A 24,314-nucleotide genomic window follows, 5' to 3' on the forward strand; every position below is an offset into this window, starting at 1 on the left:
AAACTCAAAAGCAAAGGGAGCTGTTACAAGTTGCTGCCACCTAGCGGCGCATTCCAGAACGGATTTTTTGAATTGCCTAAACTGTCAAAAAAAAAGCAGCCTTACCAGTGGAATTTCATTTTGAGGAAGAAGTTGCAGTGAGGGTTGAGAGCCTGACCCCAAGGACAAATTCACTGCGGACAACGCTGTCATAGTAAAGATAACGACAAGCATGCTCCTGACCTGATGCTCCTCCAGTCTTCAAGATTCCCCCTGTGAAATCTGAGTCTTGGTGTCAGCCGCAGACCCATGTCTTGTTACCACTGATGATCCTCCACATGAAGGTTTGATTACTTTGACAGAATTTGATGTTTGCATTCTGCACCAGTTTCCACAGTGAAATTGCAAATGCACACCTGCAAATGGTCAGAATTTGACTTTTTATTCCTGTTCTTTCCTGCTGCAGCTTTTGTATTTTTTGTGTTAAGCATTTTTTATGATGTCTTATTGTTCTTCTGTCGTTTCAACTCTGGAGTGTCTCTTTTTTTTTTGAAAATGTATGCACGTCAGATTTGGATTTGGATGATGCCAATTTCAGACCTCTGTTGTAAACTTTTAGCTTAAGTATGCTTGGTTGATTTTTCTTCTTAATGTTTTTTTTTTTCTTTTCTATAAAATGTCAGGAAATATTTATAAATGTCCATTACCAGTCTGTAAACTCCTTTCTTTGACCAATAATCCAAAAGATTTTTAATTTACTTTCAAAACAACAATAACAAAACAGAATGAAACAATGTAACAACAAAAATGTGCCATTTCCTTCCAAACTTTTGCAGATGAACAGCTAAACAACTCATTGTTTGATTAGTTTAATCAAGGCCAACATGCGACTCCTTATCACAGGTTATGGCTTTTGTCATAACAAGAATTATGATCAGTTTTGTCACATTTGAAGGTTTTTCAGACACCTCACTGAGTAAAGTAGTCAGTATGTCACAAGAAACGAGCATAATGTCATTTATGCTTTTCCTGTTTAATTACTTAAATCCACATAAAACATAGATGAGAACCACTGCAATAAAAAATATGGTTTATTTGAGGCTCAGCTGTTTCATCTAAAACAGTACAACTGTTTAAATCAGTTTAAAAGAGCCATCCTCTTTGCATCAAGATTTGAGTACATAAAAAATGGCACATTCTGTTTTTAAAATGATGCATTGCTTTTGTGCGTAACAGACGGTAAAATTATACATCAGTTTTACCTGAGAGCGGATGAAGAAGCTGGTGCTAATATAATGTAACTGTGAGTGTGGGGGAAAACAGTACAAACATAAAGAAAGAAATGCTGTGCTTTGATTTACAGGGCGAGAGGTCCTGTGCTGCTACACTGGATGGCTGTGTTTTTGTCTTTAAAGCAGTCTGTTCTGAGATTGTCCTCAGAGCGTAGAAGTGAGGAGTCCTGACCTGGTGTAGCTCTTATTGGACACCAAGCTCTCTCTGCTTTCGTCCGATGAATCCGTAGAGTGCTGTTAGAGGAAATAAATATTCATGTGTCATATAATCACACTCTCACTTTCAGAGACTGTAGACTGAGTCCTTACATGTCTGCGGAAAAGTCGGTCCAGCAGGCGGCGTTTGGGGACTTTGGGGACTATGGGGACCTGGGTCCAGTCCAGGTCTGGAGAGCGAGATCCCACAGGGCCAAAAATATTTAGCTCCCTAAAACAGCCCGTTTCTATTATCTGCATGAGAGATGGAAAAAGGCTGTGAGGTTTTTTAGTTCCTGTCTTGACAGTCATGTTGCATGGTATCGCAATACCCTGCCAATTAAAGTAATACCATTTCTCATTTTACCAGCATTTTTCTCCTATATACAAGCTGCAGCAACTTTTATGGTGGAAAAACAAGAGACTGTAAGAACAAATGGTAATATCTGTCCCAAAAAAAAAAAAAAAAAATCACAAAACAGATATTTTCCAAAAATCATTCAGCTGTAATGGACATCCCTGCAAACTGCAAAAAAATCAGGCATATACAAAAATAATTTCCTGCAGAAAGAGTGAAAGTGGATCATTAAAATGTGCACTGAAGTGCTGCTCAGCTGATGTCTGCAGGGACTGAAGGTTTTATTAGCAGCAGTGTGATGTGTGATGGTGGAAAGTCATGAATGTGTAAAGAATGATCTCAGTGAAGAGTTCTTGCAGTTATGATCATATAAACCCACCGTGGTTCAGTAATTCACTCATATTGTTTTATGGCCTCTGTCTTGCATCTGTCATTCTATTATGTTTCTTTATGTGTTAGGTTTTTACTGTGCTATAATTTCAGTGTCTGCATATTGAGGCAGGCATCATATTGATGGTAGAATTTGGTTTTGTGACAATACTACTGAACAGCAGAACAAACTTGCCTCATTTTGCCAATTTACGGGAACCTTCCCTGTGTTGAATTTGGTGTAGAAGTTGCTGTCTGTCTGGTCCAGTGTGACGCCCTTCACTGAGGAAAACTCTTCGATGTCCTGCACGTCGCTGCAGTACACCAGTCTGGGCTAAAGGAGCAAGAACAAATGAGAGTAAATTCCACCAGTGAGCTTGTGTACTAGTTTTTATATCTTTCTTTGTCTACACCAAATCATGTAAGTCATTACAGGTACTTGCATCAGGTTTAAATGGAGCCTCAACAAGTCCTGCCTCCAGCATCCGGAAGTTTATCTTCTTGAAGAAAGAGTGAGACTGAATCTCTCTGCCACCTGAGCCCTGGCAGCCCAGCCTCTCTTTCGGGTCCTTGCTCAACAGCTGCAATAAACAAAATGTGTTCATTCCTTCAAGCACAGTTCAGCATTTTGTGGCACGAAAAATGTGTAATTGACAGCATTCAATCACAGTTTGTTCTGCTCTGCTTTTTCCTGTGATGAAACATCCAAAGAGTTATACAAAAAAAAGTCAAACTATTTTTTCCCCTTGTTTAATTGTTTTGTCTATAAAATATTTCCACCACAAGCTCAAAGTGACATCTATAACAGTTTTGTTTAGTTTAACCAACAATCCAAAACAAAGATATTTCATTTTACAACTGGACCCAGAGGGCAAAGTGAAACCAGAAAACGTTTGCTTCTCAATTTGTGCAAAATTACTCCTGATGAACAGCTGTTTGTTCCATCATTTGTTTATTATTTTTTTTTAGGAAGGCTAATATGACTCCTCATCAGAGGTATGAACCTTTATGATAAAAAGAAATATGAGCAGATATTTCTTCTTTCAAGTCTCATATTAGAAGGATTTAAAAAGTAAATTACCCAGTATGTCACAAGAAAAGCAAAACTTGACAGAAAGTTGACAGAAATGTAAGCTTTTCTTATATCCATCCATCCATCCATCCATCCATCCATCCATTATCTATACACCGCTTAATCCTCTCTAGGGTCGCGGGGGGGCTGGAGCCTATTCCAGCTGACTTAGGGCGAAGGCAGGAGACACCCTGGACAGGTCGCCAGTCTATCGCAAGGCTACAAATAGAGACAGACAACTATGCATACTCACGTTCACACCTACAGACAATTTAGAATCACCAATTAACCTCAACATGTTTTTGGACTGTGTGGGAGGAAGCCAGAGAACCCAGAGAGAACCCCCACGCTGCACAAGGAGAACATGCAAACTCCACGCAGAAAGATTCCAAGTGTCCTCAATAGGATGCGAACCGGCAACCTTCTAGTTGCAAGGCAACGATGATAACCAGCCTGATTTTCTTATATACCAATTCAATCTAAGGTCTGGCTATGTCTGTTTTGGATCCTTGGTCAGCCGCTACACGACCAGTAAGAAAACTTGTGAATTGCTTGAAGGATGGAACAACAAAGGTCACATTTTGTAGCAAGGCAAACATGTGTCATTAATAACATTACATCAACTGCACAAACACAGCTTGTTTCAGCTGTGCGTTTTCCGGCTATGAATTATACAAATGTATGCTTTAAAAAAAAGGTGCATTTTAACTCATGAAAGCTGCCCATAAGTCGTTTCTGGTTGTTTCCAACAACTTACCAAAGAGCAGAGGTCCTTCATATTCGGGCTAAACTTGTTACTATATTCCTCCTGTTCTTTCAGGATTCTTCTCTCCATCTCTGGGGGTTTTGGATGCTCTCCTTTGGCCCTGAACGGAGGCTGCCCAGCAGTCATTTCGTAGATCAGACAGCCGAGGCCCCACCAGTCTGCGCTCATCCCGTAACGCTCAAGGTTGATCACCTCAGGAGCTGAAATCAGGATGCAAATTAGTGATAAACTCTGTGTTTGCTGTGCAGCTACACCTTGGTAAATGTATCATGTGCTGGCTGCGATGCTACTGCACAGGCAAAAATATAGCTTTTTCATGCACTGATCAATTTTGAGATTGTGTAGTATTTTGCCTCCATAACTAGTGTTCTTTCAGATCAATGGAAAGAAAAAAACAACAACACACATTTACTTGTTTCTTTGCTACTCTTTGTTTGTTTGCATGTGTAGACCCTAATTATATCAGTAGAATTACTATTAAAGTCTTAAATGTAGTCAGTGAATTCAGAAAGACTTTAACTGAGTTCCCTGTATACCAGTGTGTACATACCCATGTATCCCAGTGTTCCCACCCTGCCTCTGACCAGAATCCCCTCAGACAGCTTCACAGCCAAACCCAGGTCAGAGATGCGGATATGTCCTTTGGGGTATACAAAAAAAAGAAAGAAAATCAACTGAACTGGTTTCCAGGTTGGGACTTTTTTTCTTTTGCTGCGCTGACGTACTTTCACTTTCCCTGAATCAAGTTCCTCTTCCCTGCGCTGCTGTTGTGCCAAGGTCTGATGCAGGAGAGGTTCTTGGAACCAGATGCAGGTGCGAAGGTGACTCAAAACAGGTAACACTACCTGATTCCTACAGGCTTTTTACTTCCTCAAACAGTCTATTTGTACCTATAAATAGTATTCACTGCCTTTGGAAGTTTTCAAAATCGAATTATCTTTTTAATTTTCCTTTTTTTTGACAACAATGTACAAAATAGACTCTTCCATGTCATGCATTTTCACTCCCTTTTAAGGGCCTCCCCTAATTCAACACAAGTACAGCCCACTGATGCAAAAGTCACACAACTAGTAAAATAGAAATAAATGAATGTATCTCAGTGATTGTAGTATAAAGACACCTGCATCTGGAAGGTCTAGTCAGCGGTGAATCAGTACTCCTGGATATAACTACACCACAATCACAAAAGAACACTCAAAACAATACTGGTAAAAAGTTATTGAAAAGCATAGGTCAGAGGATGGGTACGAAAATATTTCCAAGACACTGATTGTCCCTTAGATCAGTGGTCCCCAACCACCGGGCCGTGGGTCATTTGGTACCGGGCCGCACAGAAAGAAAAAAAACGTTTTATTGGTTTATTTTTATTTCCAGCGGAGTCTGCAGGGTGTTTTATTTTGAAAAACGACTAGCTCGTCTTCCCGTCACTTCCGTTTGTGCTCGTTTCCCGCACTTGACTGTCAGTTTTTATGCCCGGCTGCTAAACGAAGCCGTCAGTCAAAAACAAACGTCTCAGGAGAGCTGCTTTGGAAAGTGGGAGAGACTTAATACTGAGAGAGAGAAAAAGTAAACATATTAAACAATAAAAAATATTTTTTTTCATTTATGAAACTTTTCAATAGAAAAAAAATAAAATAATATTTGTTATGTGCGTAATGACCGGTCCGTAGAAAAATTTCTTGCTTAAAACCGGTCCGTGGTGCAAAAAAGGTTGGAGACCGCTGCCTTAGATTACAATTCAATCCATCATTAAGAAATGGAAGGAATATGAACACACATGTAAATCTGCAGAGAGCAGGCTGTCCTCAAAAACTGAGTGACCATACAAGACACCAAGACACTTATGACTCCTTTGAAAGAGTTACAAGCTCAGCGGAAGAGATGGGGGAGAGTGTGTGTACAGCAATTGTTCTTCACCAGTGAAAACTTTATGGGAGAGTAGGACAGAGAAAGCCACTGTTACAAAAGAAAATCTCATATTATATCTGGAAGAAGGTTCTTTGATCTGAATAGGCCAAAATTAAGCTTTTGGGTAATCAGACTAGACACTATGTTTGGCAGACACCAAACACTGCACATCATGACAAACACACCAAACTCGCTGTGAAGCATGGTGGTGGCAGCATCATGATGTGGTGATACTTCTTGGCAGCAGGCTCTGAAAGGCTTCTAAATATAGAGCATAAAAGAATGCAGCTAAGTATAGGAAAATATCTGAGGACAACCTGATGCAATCGGCAAGAGAACTACAACTTGGGAGGAGATTTGTTTTGCAGCAAGACAATGACCTGAAACACACAGCCAACAAGGTGAATAGCCTGAAGTAACTGAATCAGAGCCTAGACCTCAATCCAGTTGGGAATTTATGACTGGACTTGAAATGGGCTGTTTACTCACAATCCTCATGTAACCTGACAGAGCTTGATCAGTTTTTGCAAAGAAGAATGAGGATAACACTACAGTATCCAGATGTGTGAGGCTGATAGAGACCTATTCACCCAGGCTCAATGCTCTAATTGTGGCCAAAAGTGCATCACCAAATACTGACTTGAAGGGGGTAAATACTTATGCAATCACTATATTTTTTTGTAATTATTTCTTGTACAAATGTGTTTTTACTTTGACATAAAAAAGTCATTTTTGTAAATTCCTGTTACAAAAGGCAAGTTAAATTGACCCTGATCTAATTTTTAAAAGCTATCAAAAGGGAAAAATTTTAAAGAAGGTGAATGCTATTTATAGGCACTGCACCCATGTCAAAATACGCTCAACATTTCCTTCTCCAGAACATGCATCTGGAGAATGAATCTAAGTGGCTACAGTGATTTCCTGGTAGAACTCGTGCTGCTATGGTACATGGTCTGCACTTACATAGTGCATTCTACCTTAGTGGTACTCAAAGCGCTTTACAGTGTTTTCTCATTCACCCATTCACGTACACATTCATACACCAATGGCAAGACAGCTGCCATGCAAGGTGCTGCCTGCCATTGGGAGCAGCTTCAGATTCAGTGTCTTGCCTAAAGACACTTTGACTGTGGAGGGGTGAGGGATCAAACTGCCAACCTTGCGATTAGAAGATAACCTACCCTAGCATCTGAGCCACAGCTGCACAAATAGGTTATCACCTGAATCATTCAGAGTTAATTTCCAAGCTAAAAATAGGCAAAAGGTGGTGGCTAAACCACAGGTTATAATAGTACACTAGAAGTTATTTACTGTGCAGGCAATAACGGCAGGTGCTTCCTGTAGTTGTACATACCGTTGTCATCCAAGAGAATGTTTTCTGGTTTCAGATCTCTGAAAGATAAAGCACAGTATTTGAGTTACTATCTCCATGCCTCAGTGAGACTCAGTGCATGAAGAAAAGCACTCACCTGTACAATATTGACATTCTATGGAGGTGAATTAAACCGCAGCAGACTTCTGCAGCATAGAACCGCACTCTCTTTCTGTCCAGGCCAGGCTCGCCGATGTTATATATGTGAAACCTCAGGTCACCGCCACTCATCATAGTCAAAACCATACAGAGAGCGTGCTTGGTCTCATAAGCATACACCAGATTCACCTACATGGAGAAGTAAAATCATTGAGCTCTTTACTAGAAATACCCGTGAAATCTAACACTAAAGCTCTGCATTTTCAGATGTTGACACCTCACTAACGTACATGAGAGATGTAAAATATTAGCTTTACAATGCACTTTGAGGAGGAAAATAAAACATAGCAGAAGAATAAAATAAATGTAGCATGGCTTGAAAACAGTATGCAGAGGAACAAATTGTGGAAAGATACATTTAGCATGGTGAAACATTTTTGAGTGGTGATGTGCATAGTAAAATGAAAAAGTTTGTAGAGTTTGCAAAAATGTAAATAATTAAATGTCTGTAGTATGTAGAGCCAGAATTTTTTCCAGCATCTTTTAATTTGTTCTAAAATAAATAATACAAGAAAATCAACTTTTATTTATTTATTTTTTCGCATGATTTATGGCAGTAAAACTGCGTTATACTACATATAAGGACACACCCACATTGACATAAAAAATAAACAAAATAAAATAAATTGAACAATAATAATAAAAAAGTAAAGAAACTGTAGAAGCTTCCTAACAATTGTGCACAGTAAGGCAGGATCAATTTGTTCAACAGTTCAACTCTGAGCTCGAGGGGGAGGGGGAGGAGCAGCAAGCAGGGAGAGGTGGAAGCCTGTGGCGCGGGCCTGGGTGGAGCCGCCGTGGGTGCAGATCTTGGTGGTAGTAGCAAATATTCAAGTGGTGAGGAGTGAGGACATTGGGGTGAGATAGAGCATCATGCTCTATCACCGAGCTGTATGCAATATTTTGGCACTTTGGCAATTTTGTTACTGTATCCATTGTTGTTATTGTTATTGTTATTGTTATTGTTATTGTTATTGTTATTATTATTATTACTAATGTTGTGTTGGTGTTGTGTTGTACTTGTATAACAATTTCCCTGAGGTAACCTACCAAAGGGATCAATAAAGTTCTATCTATCTATCTATCTATCTATCTATCTATCTATCTATCTATCTATCTATCTATCTATCTATCTATCTATCTATCTATCTNTATCTATCTATCTATCTATCTATCTATCTATCTATCTATCTATCTATCTATCTATCTATCTATCTATCTATCTATCTATCTACCTATCTACCTTTCTTTATGTTTTACTTAAATACCAAAAGTATAACACCCCAGTTTAATATTCTGTCGTTGCCAACAAATCTTGTATAATGACACATGTGTGAGTCCACATTTTTCAGATTTCCCAACACCAGTGTCACTGGTGGTTATGAATATATAGTATGTTGTTTTTTCTTAAATTAGGACTTTCCTAAAACAGCTGCCCATTACACTTTTCAAGCAAACAGAAAAAAGTGGGGATTAATTTCAGATGTGGATTCATACACATTTGGGGAAAAACTCTAAAAATACTACTTATCATTTGTAAGCAGTACAACATTTATTAAATACCTTTATAGCACATTGTAATGTAGCTGCAAACAGATATAAGGGCATTTGTAGCATTGGTTTCAGTTTCATTTTTCCTATGAAGATATAGTTTTGATTGTTAATCATCATCTGTTGGGCATCCACAGAAGCAGCTATTAACAAATTGCAATTTTATTTTTATTTTTAAGAGATGTTAGTCAAACAAAGGAAATTGTGCATTTGTTGGGGACTGCTTTCAGCGGTGGCTTGATCTACCTTTTTTGCTTTAAAGAGGCAGTAGGATGGTGTTTATGGGCTTGAGTCAAAATAAACTACATTGTGTGTTACACAATAATAAAGCAACATGTGAACCAGTACAGCAGTGTGGCTCATCAGTATGTTTTTTAACGTTTATGGGCAACAAAAATGCTCTGTATCCCAGAGGAATATGAAAGCTTCAGTTATAAAGACAGTTAACTTTGTTTGCAGGATCAATTCTTAGATTTTATTTTTTTGAATTACTTTGAGAAAAGATACCAGATGTATCCCTTCATGTGTAACTTTTTAAGAAGAAAGCAGGCGGAAAGCTGAATAGCAGTGATCTCACCACAAACCGGCTGTCCAGCCCTTCCAGTATCTGTTTCTCATTGAGAGCCATGGCCTCTCCTCGCCTCTTCTTCACATGGGTTTTCTCCAGCTTCTTGCAGGCGTACATCATTCCTGTGGCTCGCACCTGGCAAGCCCACACCTGGAGACACAGCGCAGCTGGATCAAATGACAAAGGGATTGTTGTGGCAGACTTGTCTGTCAGACTGCTATCAGTTTTAGAAAGTAATGAGGTGTTTGAAAGTAGCAGTTTCCCAACATGAGATAATGAAGTTGCTCAGACAAACACACTGTGGATCGCTGTCGTACAGCAGTCTAGCAGTGATTTAGGGTCACACTCAGGTAGAAAAAAATCAAAGCAATGGAGGCTAAAATATCCTCAGTTATTCTTTAGTGTGGGTCATGTTTCAAAAACACGGGAACCTACATTTCCCATAATGCTACTGGATAGATAATGAAATTAAATTTTACTGACTTTGGTGAGTGTTTGTAGTTAGATTAATTTTCCACACACATGAACACTGTTGGAACCATGAAAGAAGGCTGGAGGTTTTACTGAATAAGTGAACTTTTCCCCATAAGATATACCACAGCAAATCTTCTTCGAGGCTGCTTTGAGTGGTTGTCAGCCAAAACATCAAAAATATAGTCTATGTACACCAGATAAGTAATAAACTAAACTAAGCTTTTAATTGTCATATTGACAGTTTTCAACTAGCCTCTATACTAGATCAGAATGAGAGAATTACCTAATTCAGTAATGGCCATGTGATCAACAAAACTAAACAAATAGAACCCCAAAAACTGATATTTTATCACTATTCTACATGTCTGATTTAAGAATTTGCCTCAGGACAAATGTAAAGTTATTAGTGACTCAGCTCTGTGAGTAAGCAACAAGAAAGACTGAGAGGAAAACAAAACATGCTGGATCAATAAAATAAATGTATAATTCAAAAACAGTGTACAGAGGAGCAAGTGGTTGGAAGATACATTCAGCATGGTGAAATATCTCTCTATAGTTGACATGCAGGGTAGTAGGGAAAAGTTTGTAAAGGGTATAAAAATGTAAATAATTAATTATCTATAATATGTAGAACTATCTTTTTTCACCCTAGTATTTGTAACAGCTGTGTAAAACAAAACAAAACTTCAGGGTTCAGAGGATTAGCCATGGGTGATGTGGCTGCAGTCTTACCTCTCCAAACCCTCCTTTCCCCAGCAGCCTGTACTGCCTAAAGCACTGCTTGGTGATAGGCTGCCTGGAAGAGAAAAACAGGTTGCTTCATTTTAAATATATTTTCTGAAGAACTCTTAGAGATAAACATGGCACATAGCTAAGGTGTTTGAGGTGTTTGAGGGAGAGCGTATCAGTGCAAGCAGAAACGACACGCGTACTGACCTCTCCAACATCTTCCACTGCAGAAAGCGGTCAAAGAACATGCTGTCCTGGTACTGATTGAAGGACTCTCCACCGAGGTGTTTATGTAGGTCTCTAATCCAGGACACAGATGAGTTATTATTCCTTTCAAACATACATATGACTGGACATAAGAGGTGTGAACTTACTCCCTGCAGGCGTGAAAGACGTCAGTGCAGGGGTCAGCCTCCAGACTCTGGATGCAGCTTTCTTCATGCTTCGACACAATGGGCACACACTGACCGGACTGCAGAAACATGGATGAACATGTTAAAACAGATTTTGAAATAGCAGCTGTTATTGCTGCTACAATTAGTTAAGACAAAAACAGTATTTCAATGCACTAGTCCAATTTGAGGTTTTTGGGGTATTCTACTTTCATAACTTCCTTGAAATTAGTGGAAAGAAAATGTTCTGTATACATATTTAAGTGGTCATTTTACTTTATGTTGTAGACATTTATGCCAATTGTTGCATATTTATTGAGCTATTACCTCATTGTCATATTTAAAAATAACTTTTCAGACAGCTTGTAATACAAAAAATCATTGCCTTAATGTAAGTAATTAACTGGAGAAGTTTCATGGTGTAATCTGTGCTAGTTGTCAGACCTGCCTCATGAGGAATCTCTGGATGATGCTGATGCCAAAATCTTTTCTCTCCTCATCCGACTTTGTCTCAAAAGTGTCCTAAAGGATACAGCGAGGAGAGCATAAGGGGGGTCAGCCCTGTAAACAGTTTACACAGTCAAGTTAACATTATTTATAAAACACATTTAAAACCAAACCTGTTGCACCAAAGTGCTCTCGACTAAATACTATTGACCTGACTATAACACATGTCAGTGTCATTAATTATGGAGAATAACCAAACTAATTTAGTGTTGTAGCAAAAACCCATAGCTTAATGACAAAGATTGTTTAAAGAGACACAAACTTTGTGGACATGTGGAATCCACAAATGTACAGCAAAATGAGCAAAGAACAGGGAAGAAACACTGACAAGTAAAATTTGGTTGCAATAATAAATCCATTTTAGTCAGCACCACTAAGCTCTATTGAAGATGCCATTCAAAGTAAGAAACTATTTCAGATATGTTTGCCACTGTTACTCCAAATAAATAACTTTCTCTCTCTCTCTCTCTCTCTCTCTCTCTCTCTCTCTCTCTCTCTATTTTTTTATAGCTTTTTTATAATCTGTTTTTGTATTTCTATTCTGCACACACACAGAAAAACAAAACTAAATATTGTAAAATTGTGCAGGCCTAGTCAGAACATTATGGATTTATTCATCAGGGAAAAGAAATCTCACTCTAAAATCTTGCTGGAGGTGAGACGCAGAAAAACGACATGGAAAATATTTCCTCAGCCTGGATGAAATCTCTGATTACAGATTCCAACATGACTGTTTACATCAACGAGAAGAAATGCAAAAGCAAAGACGAAAAGAAGAAGAAAAATGCAGTTTTAAGAGCAGAGAGCCCTGGCAGAGTGGAGCTAATGCAATTAACTGAAGTTATTTTGCTGACATTGTGTCAGTAGGGTAAACCGGTGAAAGATCTACCTTAAGAAAAATATGTTTTCTTTTGAAAATATATAGATTGAATATCATTGTAATATGTGCACAAGAAGTATGCTTAAGTGAACAAATTACAGTGTTATTATATATAAAGTATATAAAGTTATAACTTTACTATGTTATTACTATATTTTTAAAAAATTGCTGGCATATATATATATATATGGCATGCCGTTTGGGAAATTATATATATGGAATGAAAGTCTGAATATATGGAATGAAAGTCTGAATATATGGAATGAAACTCTGAATATATTGAATGAGTGTTCCCTCAAAAGTCCTACTCTAATGTTTTTACATATTACAGAAAAAAAAAAGTTTTGTTATTTTTTTTGTTACTTCTTTTGATTTCCTCACACCATTACAATGATTTCATTGCTATTTAAAGATGAACAAAATCACTATGATTATATAAAAGGATGTGAAATGAAAACTGACTGCATCTAATGGTCAGGAGGAGAATTATCGTTGGGCACTGCTTACCTCGGTTTACCCTAAACATCAGTATGGCAAAGAAATGGCAAAATCACTCCTGGAGTACATACAAATACCCCATTGGATTAAAGTTCAGCTGTTTCATGGTTATAGTGTTCTTACTCAGTACTGGTATGATATCAAACATTTTTGTCCCTATTAATCATTCCCATGCAAAAATATTGGAAAAAACATTACGGAATTCTGCTGTAGCTACAACATTAGACTGTGCACACCACGAATCTGATCAATACCAGATGCCGTGGACCAAAAGAAAACATGTCAGTTGTACAACTTGTTCTTGCTTCTTAGCATCAACCCACATGTGGGTCCACTTCCTCAGTTTTTACTTCTTCATTTGAGCACAAGCTGCAAAATGCACAAATGAAGCAATCATAGACTGTGAAAATTATTATACTACTTTTAAACATTACTCAATAGAAAAAAATGCAGCTTGGTGTATAACCAGGTTTTGTAATTTTACCTTTTTTGAACGAATATTTCCTGTACAGGTTAATCTTGTATCACATGGTGGCTATTTTTTTTTTTTAACATCGCATACACTAAAATCTATCTTTACTGCTGCTTGTTATTGGGATTCAGAAATGTAGCTGAGGCAACAAGATCATGTTTAAAAGTTCAGGCCCTGCTCATATAGCGTTACAGACTGTATGAGGCGCTCTCAAAAAACAGAAATTAAAAAGCTTCTCCTGCAATGCCTGATCAGAGCATTGGTTAAAATAATACAGTTCTCAATTACATGTTCTCAACATGACACATTTTAAAGAAGGTTTAATGAGCTAAAAGTTGCTCAAATCCCAGCTCAATTCCCTTGCTCTCTTTCCCCATATTTCCTACCGATCTAATAAAAACTGTCCCAAAGGAACAGCATTTTATGTAATAACTGTCTCCAACAGGGGATTTTGCAGACCTCAGAGGTGCACTGTTCATATCATGCAACTTTTTTTTATTATTTTTATTTATCTTTTTGCTTTAATTTATCTTTTTGCATGGTGTTCACCATGCTGTGTCCTCGTCGCCACAAATACGACAGAGACACACTGGTGAATATTGGCTTATAACCACAGTACAACAGTTTTTCTGCCGATGTGTCCTGGCCCAGTGAGAGGCCCCCCAACAACAACAACGACACGGACGTCGGCAGCATAACAGGCCCCAGAGGAAACGTGCTGGGATTCGGAACAGGTTGAGGCTACGAGCACACCAACCACCACTACCTAGCATCCTGCTTGCGAACTTCCAGACCCTGGACAACAAGCTGGACGAGCTCAGAGCCAGAATCAGGTACCAGAGGGACGCAAGAGACTACAACATCATCTGCCTCACGGCGACATGGCTGACCCCCACTGCAGGTTTTCGCTGAAGCTGCTGATACAACCACAGTTTAATAATTTGACGCCTGAGGAGGTGGCTCTTCTATGTTGAGCCATGCGCTTGTGGAGGACAGGACTCAGCAGTCCACCTGCATCTCAAGGACAAAGGACACTCATTTGAAGGCAACAACATACAGATCTTGGCCAGAGAGAACAGATGGTTTGAGAGAGGGTTGAAAGAAGCCATCTATGTCAAATTGGAAAGACCATCCCTCAACAGAGGTGGAGGTCTGAGACATCATCTCTCACTGGTTTACAATTCAGTCCTAAGATCTCTCCCCAGGAAGATGAAACTGCATTCACACCTCGCCACAAAACACCTTAACGAACCCCTTTGTGACAGGGAGAGCACTCACATATGACTCATATGATCATGACTCACAGAATGAGGGGGAAGAGCAACAACCCCCAATTGAAAACCAAAACTCAGGTGTTAATGGCTCCTTAGGATATAAGTATCTGAATCTCCCAACTAGTCAGTCAGAACTGATGAAGCCTCTTGGGTGAGAGGTGACATGTCTTCAACAAACTCAAGCAAGTCCAGTTGCTATGATTAATCTACCAGAATAACCATGACCTGGATGACTGAGAATCTTCACAGACAAGCATACCAGAGCATCCTGCAGAGACATGTAGGGCTGCAGATCAGGCCGACTGCGACAGAAGAGCTGAAACAGCTTCTTTCCAATCGGCTGCTTCACACACAGACTGTAGTAGTCTCGCTCTGAAGGAAGAAATACAACAAGATGTGTAACCACACAACAAACCACGACACGTTTCGACTCATTAAACACACTCACCTATCTCCATGGCTAGATCTTGACACTGACTAATGTGGGGGAAGCGAAGCATCTCTCTCCATTTCCAGCTCTTGCCTTTACTCCCTCCACCTGCAGGGACACACAGATTAAACTATTCGTGAGAATAAACAGCCAACATGATGATGAATAACTCTCATGCCTATCAGCAGTGTGTCATAAACACGCACGCGTACGTGCATGCCTGGCCCGTCAGGTTTCAGACAATAGCCTGCTCCACTACAGTGAATGGACTATAAATAGCTCCAGGAACAGGTAAGCAAAGCCTGTGGGACCACATTACTCTGCAACTTACTTTCAAACTGAAACGTCACTCAAAGTTTGCGTCGACATATTCACACAACTCACTGTACTGAATATTCAAGGTGAGAAATTTATTATTTCAATAGGAGTCTTTTTGAAAAGACTCCCAGAAGATGAAATAGTGAAGCTGGACACCTGGAAAATTGAAACCAGTCCAGCCAACTGTTTCATCATTCTTCCCCCTTTAACACAATGTGGCTTAGAGGTCACTGACCTGAGATTACCCACCCAAAACACTGCTTCTCACAAACATTATGTCGCAAAGAAAGCCTGCAAATTGAACTATAACCACATGCAAGTCATGTTAAAATGCACCTCTCATTTATTCATATGTATATATATATATATATATATATATATATATATATATATATATATATAGAGAGAGAGAGAGAGAGAAAGATTCATAAATAATAATGTTGACATCTGGTATCTGCCTTCATAAAAGACTAATATCACCAACATTTCATGAACTTTTTTTAAACTCTATGGAATTATCTGCAAACAGCCTCTTACCTTCTCTGGCTCTAACCAGAGCACTGTTTGCCACAAGGCTTTCAATCTCCATGTAGCAGCTGTATAAGTGTCCTTGTCTATTAATCCAGAACTGCAGGATGCCCGGCCTTCATGTAATGAACTCAGAACTAATCAGCAGTGTTTCAGCAGATGGAGGTTGAGTAATGAGGCGTGCTGTCTAACCTGTGTCTAACCCTGTGGCTCAGTAATGAATGGAGACGCAGCTCTTATTGTGTGTCAGCATACTCTTAAGCACACGACACTCCCCCGTCACAGAGGCGGAACAAGCACTGCACAGCTCCTGTCACCTTTATTTACGGAAAACAAACTGTGCAGGAGTGATGGATTTACTGAGAGAGGTAGGCAGAAAATTAGAAACAAAAGGAATAATAACCAGGAGAGATAGTTTTTAAATGTTTGCAGGGATTTATTTGTTTGTGCTTACAAAAAAGTTGACTAACACGTTTTCACGATGAAAAAAGAGGAAAGAAAAATAAAGAAAAAGATGTGATAGAAGCTTTGCAGAATGAATCTCTACAGGTTCAACTTTAGGGGACATTTTCTCATTCAGCCTTTATTTACAGATCAGCGTTCAGTGACCTCCTTCAGTGACAATGAGTTGTATTACTGAAGCAAAAAAGAAAAAGAAAAAAATAAACAACAAAGAGAAATGAAACTGGTAGCAAAATGTATCACAGCCACCTATCCTATGTGGGTATATGACCCTGTAAAGTTTGCCTAAAATGAATGTTTGGCAGTTTTCGTACGGAGGCAACCAGGTGTGTATTTAACTCACAGGTGGTGAATCCTGCCATCTGGCGGACCGATAACTCCACTGCAGCTAGTCTCATCAGCTGTTCCAGTGCCATAAGAAGTCAGCCATCTGAAAACCTGAGTCCTGTTAGAGTGCTCTATGAGGTTTAAAGTAAGTTTGCTCTGGGTGGATTTTAAAACCGACTATTAGAGCTGATATAATTTGAAATGATAATTAACTTTCTGGTGTTAAAATTCACAAACTCCAACACAAACTTTTGTCAAAATGCCTTTGGCTATTTACGTTTTATATGTTTAATCAAAAGATGACTGATCAGCATTTGTACCTCACTGTTGATTTGAGCTGTTTAACTGGCCACCAACTATTTTGACAATCTTTTTTTTTTTTTTTAAAGAAGACAAACCCTCTAAATTCTCTGATTTCAGTTCCTGGTCTTCTATGACAGTAAACTGAATACCTGTGAGTTGTGGACAAAACAAGACATTTGGCATTTTGCTCTTTGGGAACCACTGATCAACAATGTCCAACATGTTCAGAAATTTTAATCAGTGTATTGAGAAAATTAAGAAAAATTAAGAAAATTAAGAAAAATTAAGAAAAATTAGTAAAAATAAAAATACAGATTTTTGGAAAAATAATGATGATCAATTCTGATAATCGACTAGGCCAATATTCTGTCTATTCCAAGATTACAGCAAGAAAAATCCATTTTAATGCTCAAATGGGCACTCAATTGTTGACTATTGTTGTTCCTCAGTGCTGGAAGAAGTATTCAGATCTTTAACTGAAGTACACGTGAACAAAATTGTTGGTACCCCTCGGTTAATGAAAGAAAAACCCACAACGGTCACAGAAATAACTTGAATCTAACAAAAGGAATAACAAATAAAAATTCCATGAAAATTAGTTAATGAAAATCAGACATTGCTTTTGAACCGTAGTTCAACAGAATTATTTTAAAAAATAAACTCATGAAACAGGCCTGGACAAAGTGATGGTACCCCTAGAAAAGGCCAAAAATAATGTGGCCATAGGGACATGTTCAATCAAGGTGTGTCCTCTAATTAGCATCACAGGTGCCTACGAACTTGTAGTCATTCAGTCAGCTTATTTATAGGGTTACACGTAGTCACTGTGCTGTTTGGTGACATGGTGTGTACCACACTACACATGGACCAGAGGAAGCGAAGGAGAGAGTTGTCTCAGGAGATTAGAAAGAAAATTATAGACAAGCATGTATGGTAAGTATGTTAAAGGCTATAAGACCATCTCCAAGCAGCTTGATGTTCCTGTGACCACAGTTACACATATTATTGAGAAATTTAAGCTCCATGGGACTGTAGTCAACCTCCCTGGACGTGGCCACAGGAGGAAAATTGATGACAAATCGAAGAGAAGGACAATATGAATGGTAGCAAAAGAGCCCAGAACAAGCTCTAAAGACATTAAAGGTGAACTCCAAGGTCAAAGTACATCAGTGTCAGATCGCACCATCCGTCATTGTTTGAGCCAAAGTGGACTTCATGGGAGACGACCAAGGAGGACACCATTGTTGAAAACAAATCATAAAAAAGCCAGACTGGAATTTGCCAAACTGCATGTTGACAAGCCACAAAGCTTCTGGGAGAATGCCCTATGGACACACGAGACAAAACTGGAACTTTTTGGCAAGGCACATCAGCTCTATGTTCACAGACACAAAAAAGAATCATTTCAAGAAAAGAACACCGTTGCTACTGTGAAACATGGAGGAGGCTTTGTTAAGTTCTGGGGCTTCTTGAATATGTGCAGGGGACAATGAAATCTCACGACTATCAAGGTATTCCAGAGAGAAATGTGCTGCGCAGTGCCAGAAAGCTTAGTCTCAGCCGCCGGTCATGGGTCTTGCAACAGGATAATGACCCAAAACACACAGCTAAAAAACACCCAGAAATGGCTCAGAGGAAAAAACTGGACTATTCTAAAGTGGCCTTCTATGAGCCCTGATCTAAATTCTATTGAACATCTGTGGAAGGAGCTGAAACATGCCGTCTGTAGAAGGCACCCTTCAAACCTGAGACAGCTGGAGCAGTCTGCTTATGAGGAGTGGGCCAGAATACCTACTGAGAGGTGCAGAAGTCTCATTGACAGTTACAGAAATCGTTTGATTATAGTAATTGCCTCAAAAGGTTGTGCAACAAAATATTAAGTTAAGGGTACCATCATTTTTGCCCAAGCCTGTTTCGTGAGTTTATTTTTTAAAATAATTCTGTTGAACCACACCAAAAAAACAAACAAACATGCAATCTTAAAAAGAGCAATAACAGAGCAACAGAGAAGGAATAAAATTTTGTACAAATGCCTGAGGTGGGTTTTTAAAAGCTTACATAGAACAGCAAAAATGAAGATAAAATGTTTTGTTTTTGTTTATGCATGTGCAAAATCTGAATATCCATATATGGTAGAGTCAGTGCTTATGTGCAACAGTGTTTTAGACCAATGTGTACCTGCTAACTATCCACTGAGCCCATGCTACAGTCAGCAGACGCACACTCCCTTATCACGCTGTGTTCAAAAGTGCTATCATTTGATATCATCTTGCACCACTCCTTGTCAGACCTCTTGAATACACTTTTGTATATGAGCTCATTCATTCGCATTTTCATTCTTTTAATAAATCAAAAAAGGATGTGTTGTTTTCACTGTGATTATTTCACTGCCTCTCACAAAAATTTTCACTAAAATTTATATTTCTTTTTGCACCACATTTTACACCACTTTTTTTTTTTTTTGTAGGATGCAAAAATAGAGAAGATTCTTGCCTCTAAGTTCACCACAATGATGTGCACCAAATTGAAGGTTAGGGTAAATGTTGTTACCAAATGAGGCTGACACTGACATCATGTCAAAAGTCGTCTTTCTGGGTTCCATCTGACAGATGTTTAGAGGTGGTATTGGATCGGTAATCCTTGTGTAGCAATAAACACAAGACACACTGTTTATGTTCTTAATACCACTCATTTGCGACATAGGGTATCTCTACATAACTACTGTGCATACTTCATATTCCTCTATCCCTTTACATACACCAATCAGTCACCACATTATAGTCACTGACAGGTAAACTAAACAGTCTGTCTATGAGTTTTTTGTTTTTTTGTTTTTTTAAATTGTCAGTTATAATTAATATGCATTTGTTAATTTACTATGTTTCTATGACTATGTAGTGTGGGTTCATTGTTCATTGTTCTATGTATTTTACGTGGTTTTTCACTTGTGTGTAAATTTCTGCTTGAGTATGAAAGGTAAAGGCACAAGGACACTTTTCAAGCAGCTTCCCAGCAACAGTGGCCTTCTACTGCTTCCTCAGTTGGCAGAAATCCAGCCGACTCATCCTTTATGTTTTTTCCTTTTATTTCTTCAAGTGACTTGAGGTACAATATTTTCCTCTGAAATATAGTGGAGTCCAAGTAGAAAGTAATGAACTTATCAGTGATGATGTGCTGATGTTTTAAGTTGCCTGTTGGCAGCTCTGATTTGGTAAACCAGCACTCTCCTGGTCATGGAGGCTGAAGAGGGCAGCCTATTAAACATCTCCATGATGAGGTCTTGAGTGCTGTGCAACTCAGAATACCTAAAATATTATCAAACCTGACACATGCAAATGTCTGTATTTTGGAATGAGGCGTTTCTTGCAGAAGACATGATTCACTTCGTCTGTGGAAAAGTGAACGGAATGATTTGAGAAAAACGCTGTCGAACCGTAAACCTGTGAGTGACCTTGGTTGATTTTCCATTAGACTTGAGGAATACTTGTCCCAAAACTCTGTGCATGTGTGAAATGCAGATCCTTTTTTTATTTTATTTACAAACAAAAAAATGATTCACAAATTTCAATGTTATGAAGCTCATCCTATGTTTTTCATTTGTGAAAATTATTATTGTCTTTGCAGATTGTTACGGCCCAAAGAAGGGAAAAACATATTTCAAAAGGGAACACAGGAAACGAAGGTTGGGTCTTTTGGACTTTATCACTTACTTTCTTTTTTTATTTTAATAATTAAAAAAAAAATCACCCTGTGCCCCAAAAATAAGCAAAGTTTCAACTCACTGGTGGACCTGGCAGGTCGGCCAAACAAAACAAAACGATGCGGCACCGGGCCAACCCTGTACAGGGCCGTCGAAGCCGGTGCCAACACCGAACCATACCTGTCAAGTATCCCGCTTTGGCCGGGAAAGTCCCGTATTTTACTCTTCTCTCCCGCCGTCCTCCCGTATTAGTTTTTTTTGTTTTTTTTCCCCCCGTAAATCTCCCGTATTTTAACCTGCGTTATTAAAAAAATAATAATCGGGCAGAGTAAAAAAACCCAAAACATTCCCAATCTGAGATCTGTCACTTGCCTCGCGATAACTGCCACAGCAGTAGCCTACTACAGGTACTATAGGTGGTAGATGTCGCGAGGTTAGTGTGTGACATCCAATGAGTGACAGGGCGCGGAGAAGGAAAACGGCAAAGAACGATGAATGATGGACGGGACGACGGAGAAGGCACTCCTGCCAAGAAAACAAAACCTTGAAAATACCGTGATCAATGGGACACTGAATTTACTTTTTTGAAGAGGAGCAGGTTGGGGGACAGCCACGCGCTTTGAAAGATCTGTAACTGTGACTTCAGCATCTCGCACGGGGGCAAGCATGATGTGACCCAGCATGAGAAATCCAACAAGCACAAACGCGGGTTAGAGGCTCAAAAACATGCACAGACAATGTCAGCATTCGTGACTAGAAATGCCACCGAGGCAGAGCAGGTCACAAGTGCCGAGCTAAAAATGGCAATGCTGTATGCCAAATGTGTCAATGATATGAGTGAATAATTGTATATAAGCAAATGTTTGTGCTTATTGTAGCATTCTTATTTCACTGTTACTTTGTTTTGACCATTGATGTTATCTGCAGTCAGAGGGAGTACAAATTCACGGACTTGAAGAGGAGATGTGCAGGCTAATCAAGAGGATCCTGGGCTACCTCATACCAGCCAGGGCAGTTGTGGGTGTACCACTCAGGGAGGTGGGAGTATGGAGAAGGACATCAGTTGACTGATGAAGCTGCTTTGTTTCCTGTGTGCCATTAATTGACAAACTCATTAATCCAGGTGTGTCTGACCTCACAGCAATGGTCAGACACACCTCGATTGTTCAGTTTGTCCAATAATGGCACACAGGAAACAAAAGCGCTGGCTGAAGTTCAGGAAGTAGTGTAGCTGTGATTTTAGCTTTTCTGTACACCAAAAATGTAAGAGACACTGGAGCTTGGTTGGGATGGTGGGACTGCTTGCGCGGGCGCCAGAAAATTTCCCTTATTTTCAAATCCAAAACTTGACAGGTATGCACCGAACTAAAGGAATCACTAAGCCCAAGCCCCAAGGCCGAACGAAAACTGGCCGGCCAATCCCACAGGGTCAAACAACCTGAAATCAGGCACAAAAAGATGCCAAGCCAGCATCACAAAAGCTGCCAGCGTGTCAGCGGGAGACGAGAGCACGCACCAGTCCGAGGCGCACCGCATCGAGGTGGAGCCTCTTAGGTGAGCTGATCTGGAGGCAAGAGCGAGAGAGTGAGCGTGCAGAAAGCCAGCCTATTTTTAGGCGGAGCAGTAATTCCGTCAATTACCAGTAAAAACTCAACTAAACATGCTCACAGATCAGCTGGTTGTTTCTGCCTTTATCAAATGCCAGAAAAAGAAAACTTTCACGCTCTGATTCTGAATCCACTTTTCAGCTAAATTTAAAGGCCATGTCAAACAGGTAATGACCACTTTAAAGCTTTTAATTTCCTTATGGCAACAGAAAACAGTAGTTGTGTCTGTTGATGTCCTGATGCTCCCTGTCTGGCCTGCATTAGTGTGTAAATTATACTTGGGCTTCAAAATACAAAGGAAATGTTATTTTAGAAAGACAATTAGGTCACTATAATTTATTGAGTTCCTATTTTAACAACATGATGAAATAAAATAGCTTTGAGTATATTTTAGACCCTTTATGTAACCAGGAAAGCCCAGCTAATATAAGCAACAAAAATGATATATTGACATCCATTCTAGCAGCTCTGTCAGGCTAATCATAGGCAGCAACGTGTTTATGTCAGCATTCTAACAAAAAGTTTGAAAGATTCAAATGCTTTTATTGTCATATTGTGCAATAGACATGTTGTCAGTGCAATGAAAGTCGTAGTTTACTGTATGTGACTGTATGTGACAATGATAACACCGTGATGTTGGCCAGATTCTGACATGCTTTAATTCAGCTAAATGCGAATGTCAGCATGCTAACATGTTCACAAATGTAATGCTAACTTGTCAATGTTTTTTAATCAATGTTTACAATGCTGAACATCTCACTTGTGTGTCTGTATGCTAACATTAGCTATTTAGCTCTTAACACTAAGAACCATGCTAACCATTCCCTTCTGGGATAAATAAAGTATTTTTCATTTTTCATTTCATTTCAGCTCTGACATTTCATAACTGAGCTCAATGCTAATGTCAGCATGATAACATCCTCTCATTGGAAATGTTAACATGCTGGTTTATGATGTTTACCATCTCATTTAAGCATATTAGTAAGCCAAAATTAATTGGTTTGTTTAAATACACAAATTTTAGAGAAAATAGCCATGCTAGCAGCTCTGACATCGTACAGTTGAGCTGAATGCTAATGTCACTGTGCTAACTTGCTCACAATGACAATGCTAATTTACCAGAGTTTATAATATTCATCATTTTAGTTTAGTAAATTAGCATGCTAACACTGCCTGATTGCTTTTAAACACAACAATTGCAAGCAACTCTGACATGGTACAGTCAAGTTAAATGCTCATGTCTGCATGGTAACATGCTTACAGTGGCAATGCTAAGACAACTGATATCATGTTTATGATGTTCACCACTTAGCTAGTGCTTTAGCATACTAATATTAGCAAATTTGATAATATAAGATTCAACTTTATCATCAGAGTACAACAGTCAATTAATTGAGAAAATCCCGTCTTGACATAAAGCAGCTTGTTCGAAAGCTTGTTCGAAAGCTAGTGTCAACCACAAAGCCACAGATAGGGATAACAGCTAGGGCCTTGCTCATGGGCCCAGCACAGGCAGCTTGGTGGTGCTGGGGCTTGAAACCCTAACCTTCTTTCTGATCAGTAGCCCAAAGTCTTAAACCCTAGAAGCTACCACTACTCCTGGAAGCTGGAAGTTCACACATGCTATAATTGAGCGGAATGCCCATATTGTTTACCTTGTATGATGTTTACAATGTGCGCCATCGTAGTTTACCGTTTTGTCATGCAAACATTGTCTAATTAGCGCTACATTCAAAATTTGGAGCTAATTCCTATGCTAGCAAGGTCGCTTCGGTTTGTATAAGCCTTTTGTTTGAATTAATTTAGGTGCAATACACCATTGCT

The 24,314-nt window shown here is 39.1% G+C and overlaps 1 protein-coding gene across 1 annotated transcript; it reads right to left on the reverse strand.

Annotated features, from left to right (window-relative positions):
• Positions 1-642: 642 nt before the first annotated feature.
• On the reverse strand, positions 643-16,152 carry LOC103372240 (G protein-coupled receptor kinase 5-like). Its single transcript, XM_008301819.1, has 16 exons — positions 16,101-16,152; positions 15,264-15,353; positions 15,075-15,187; positions 11,629-11,706; positions 11,167-11,264; positions 11,000-11,092; positions 10,796-10,859; positions 9,599-9,739; positions 7,409-7,599; positions 7,294-7,331; positions 4,582-4,671; positions 4,023-4,231; positions 2,637-2,774; positions 2,390-2,527; positions 1,581-1,721; positions 643-1,505 (listed from the first exon to the last, which is right to left on the reverse strand). Exons 1-16 carry the CDS (start codon positions 16,150-16,152, stop codon positions 1,416-1,418), a joined length of 1,764 nt encoding a protein of 587 aa, XP_008300041.1. The 3' UTR covers positions 643-1,415.
• Between the last annotated feature and the right edge of the window lie 8,162 nt (positions 16,153-24,314).

This window comes from Stegastes partitus, unplaced genomic scaffold (assembly GCF_000690725.1).
Source record: "Stegastes partitus isolate 25-593 unplaced genomic scaffold, Stegastes_partitus-1.0.2 Scaffold1719, whole genome shotgun sequence".
Classification (NCBI taxonomy): domain Eukaryota; kingdom Metazoa; phylum Chordata; class Actinopteri; family Pomacentridae; genus Stegastes; species Stegastes partitus.

Excerpts from the sequence above, each read along its gene's own strand:
- LOC103372240 (XM_008301819.1), bottom strand. The coding sequence starts at position 16,152 with ATGGAGATTGAAAGCCTTGTGGCAAACAGTGCTCTGGTTAGAGCCAGA. Across the intron at positions 11,707-15,074 it reads TGTCTCTGCAGGATGCTCTG|GACACTTTTGAGACAAAGTC; the intron begins GTATGCTTGTCT and ends TGTATCCTTTAG. Across the intron at positions 4,232-4,581 it reads GGGAACACTGGGATACATGG|CTCCTGAGGTGATCAACCTT; the intron begins GTATGTACACAC and ends TCCTGATTTCAG.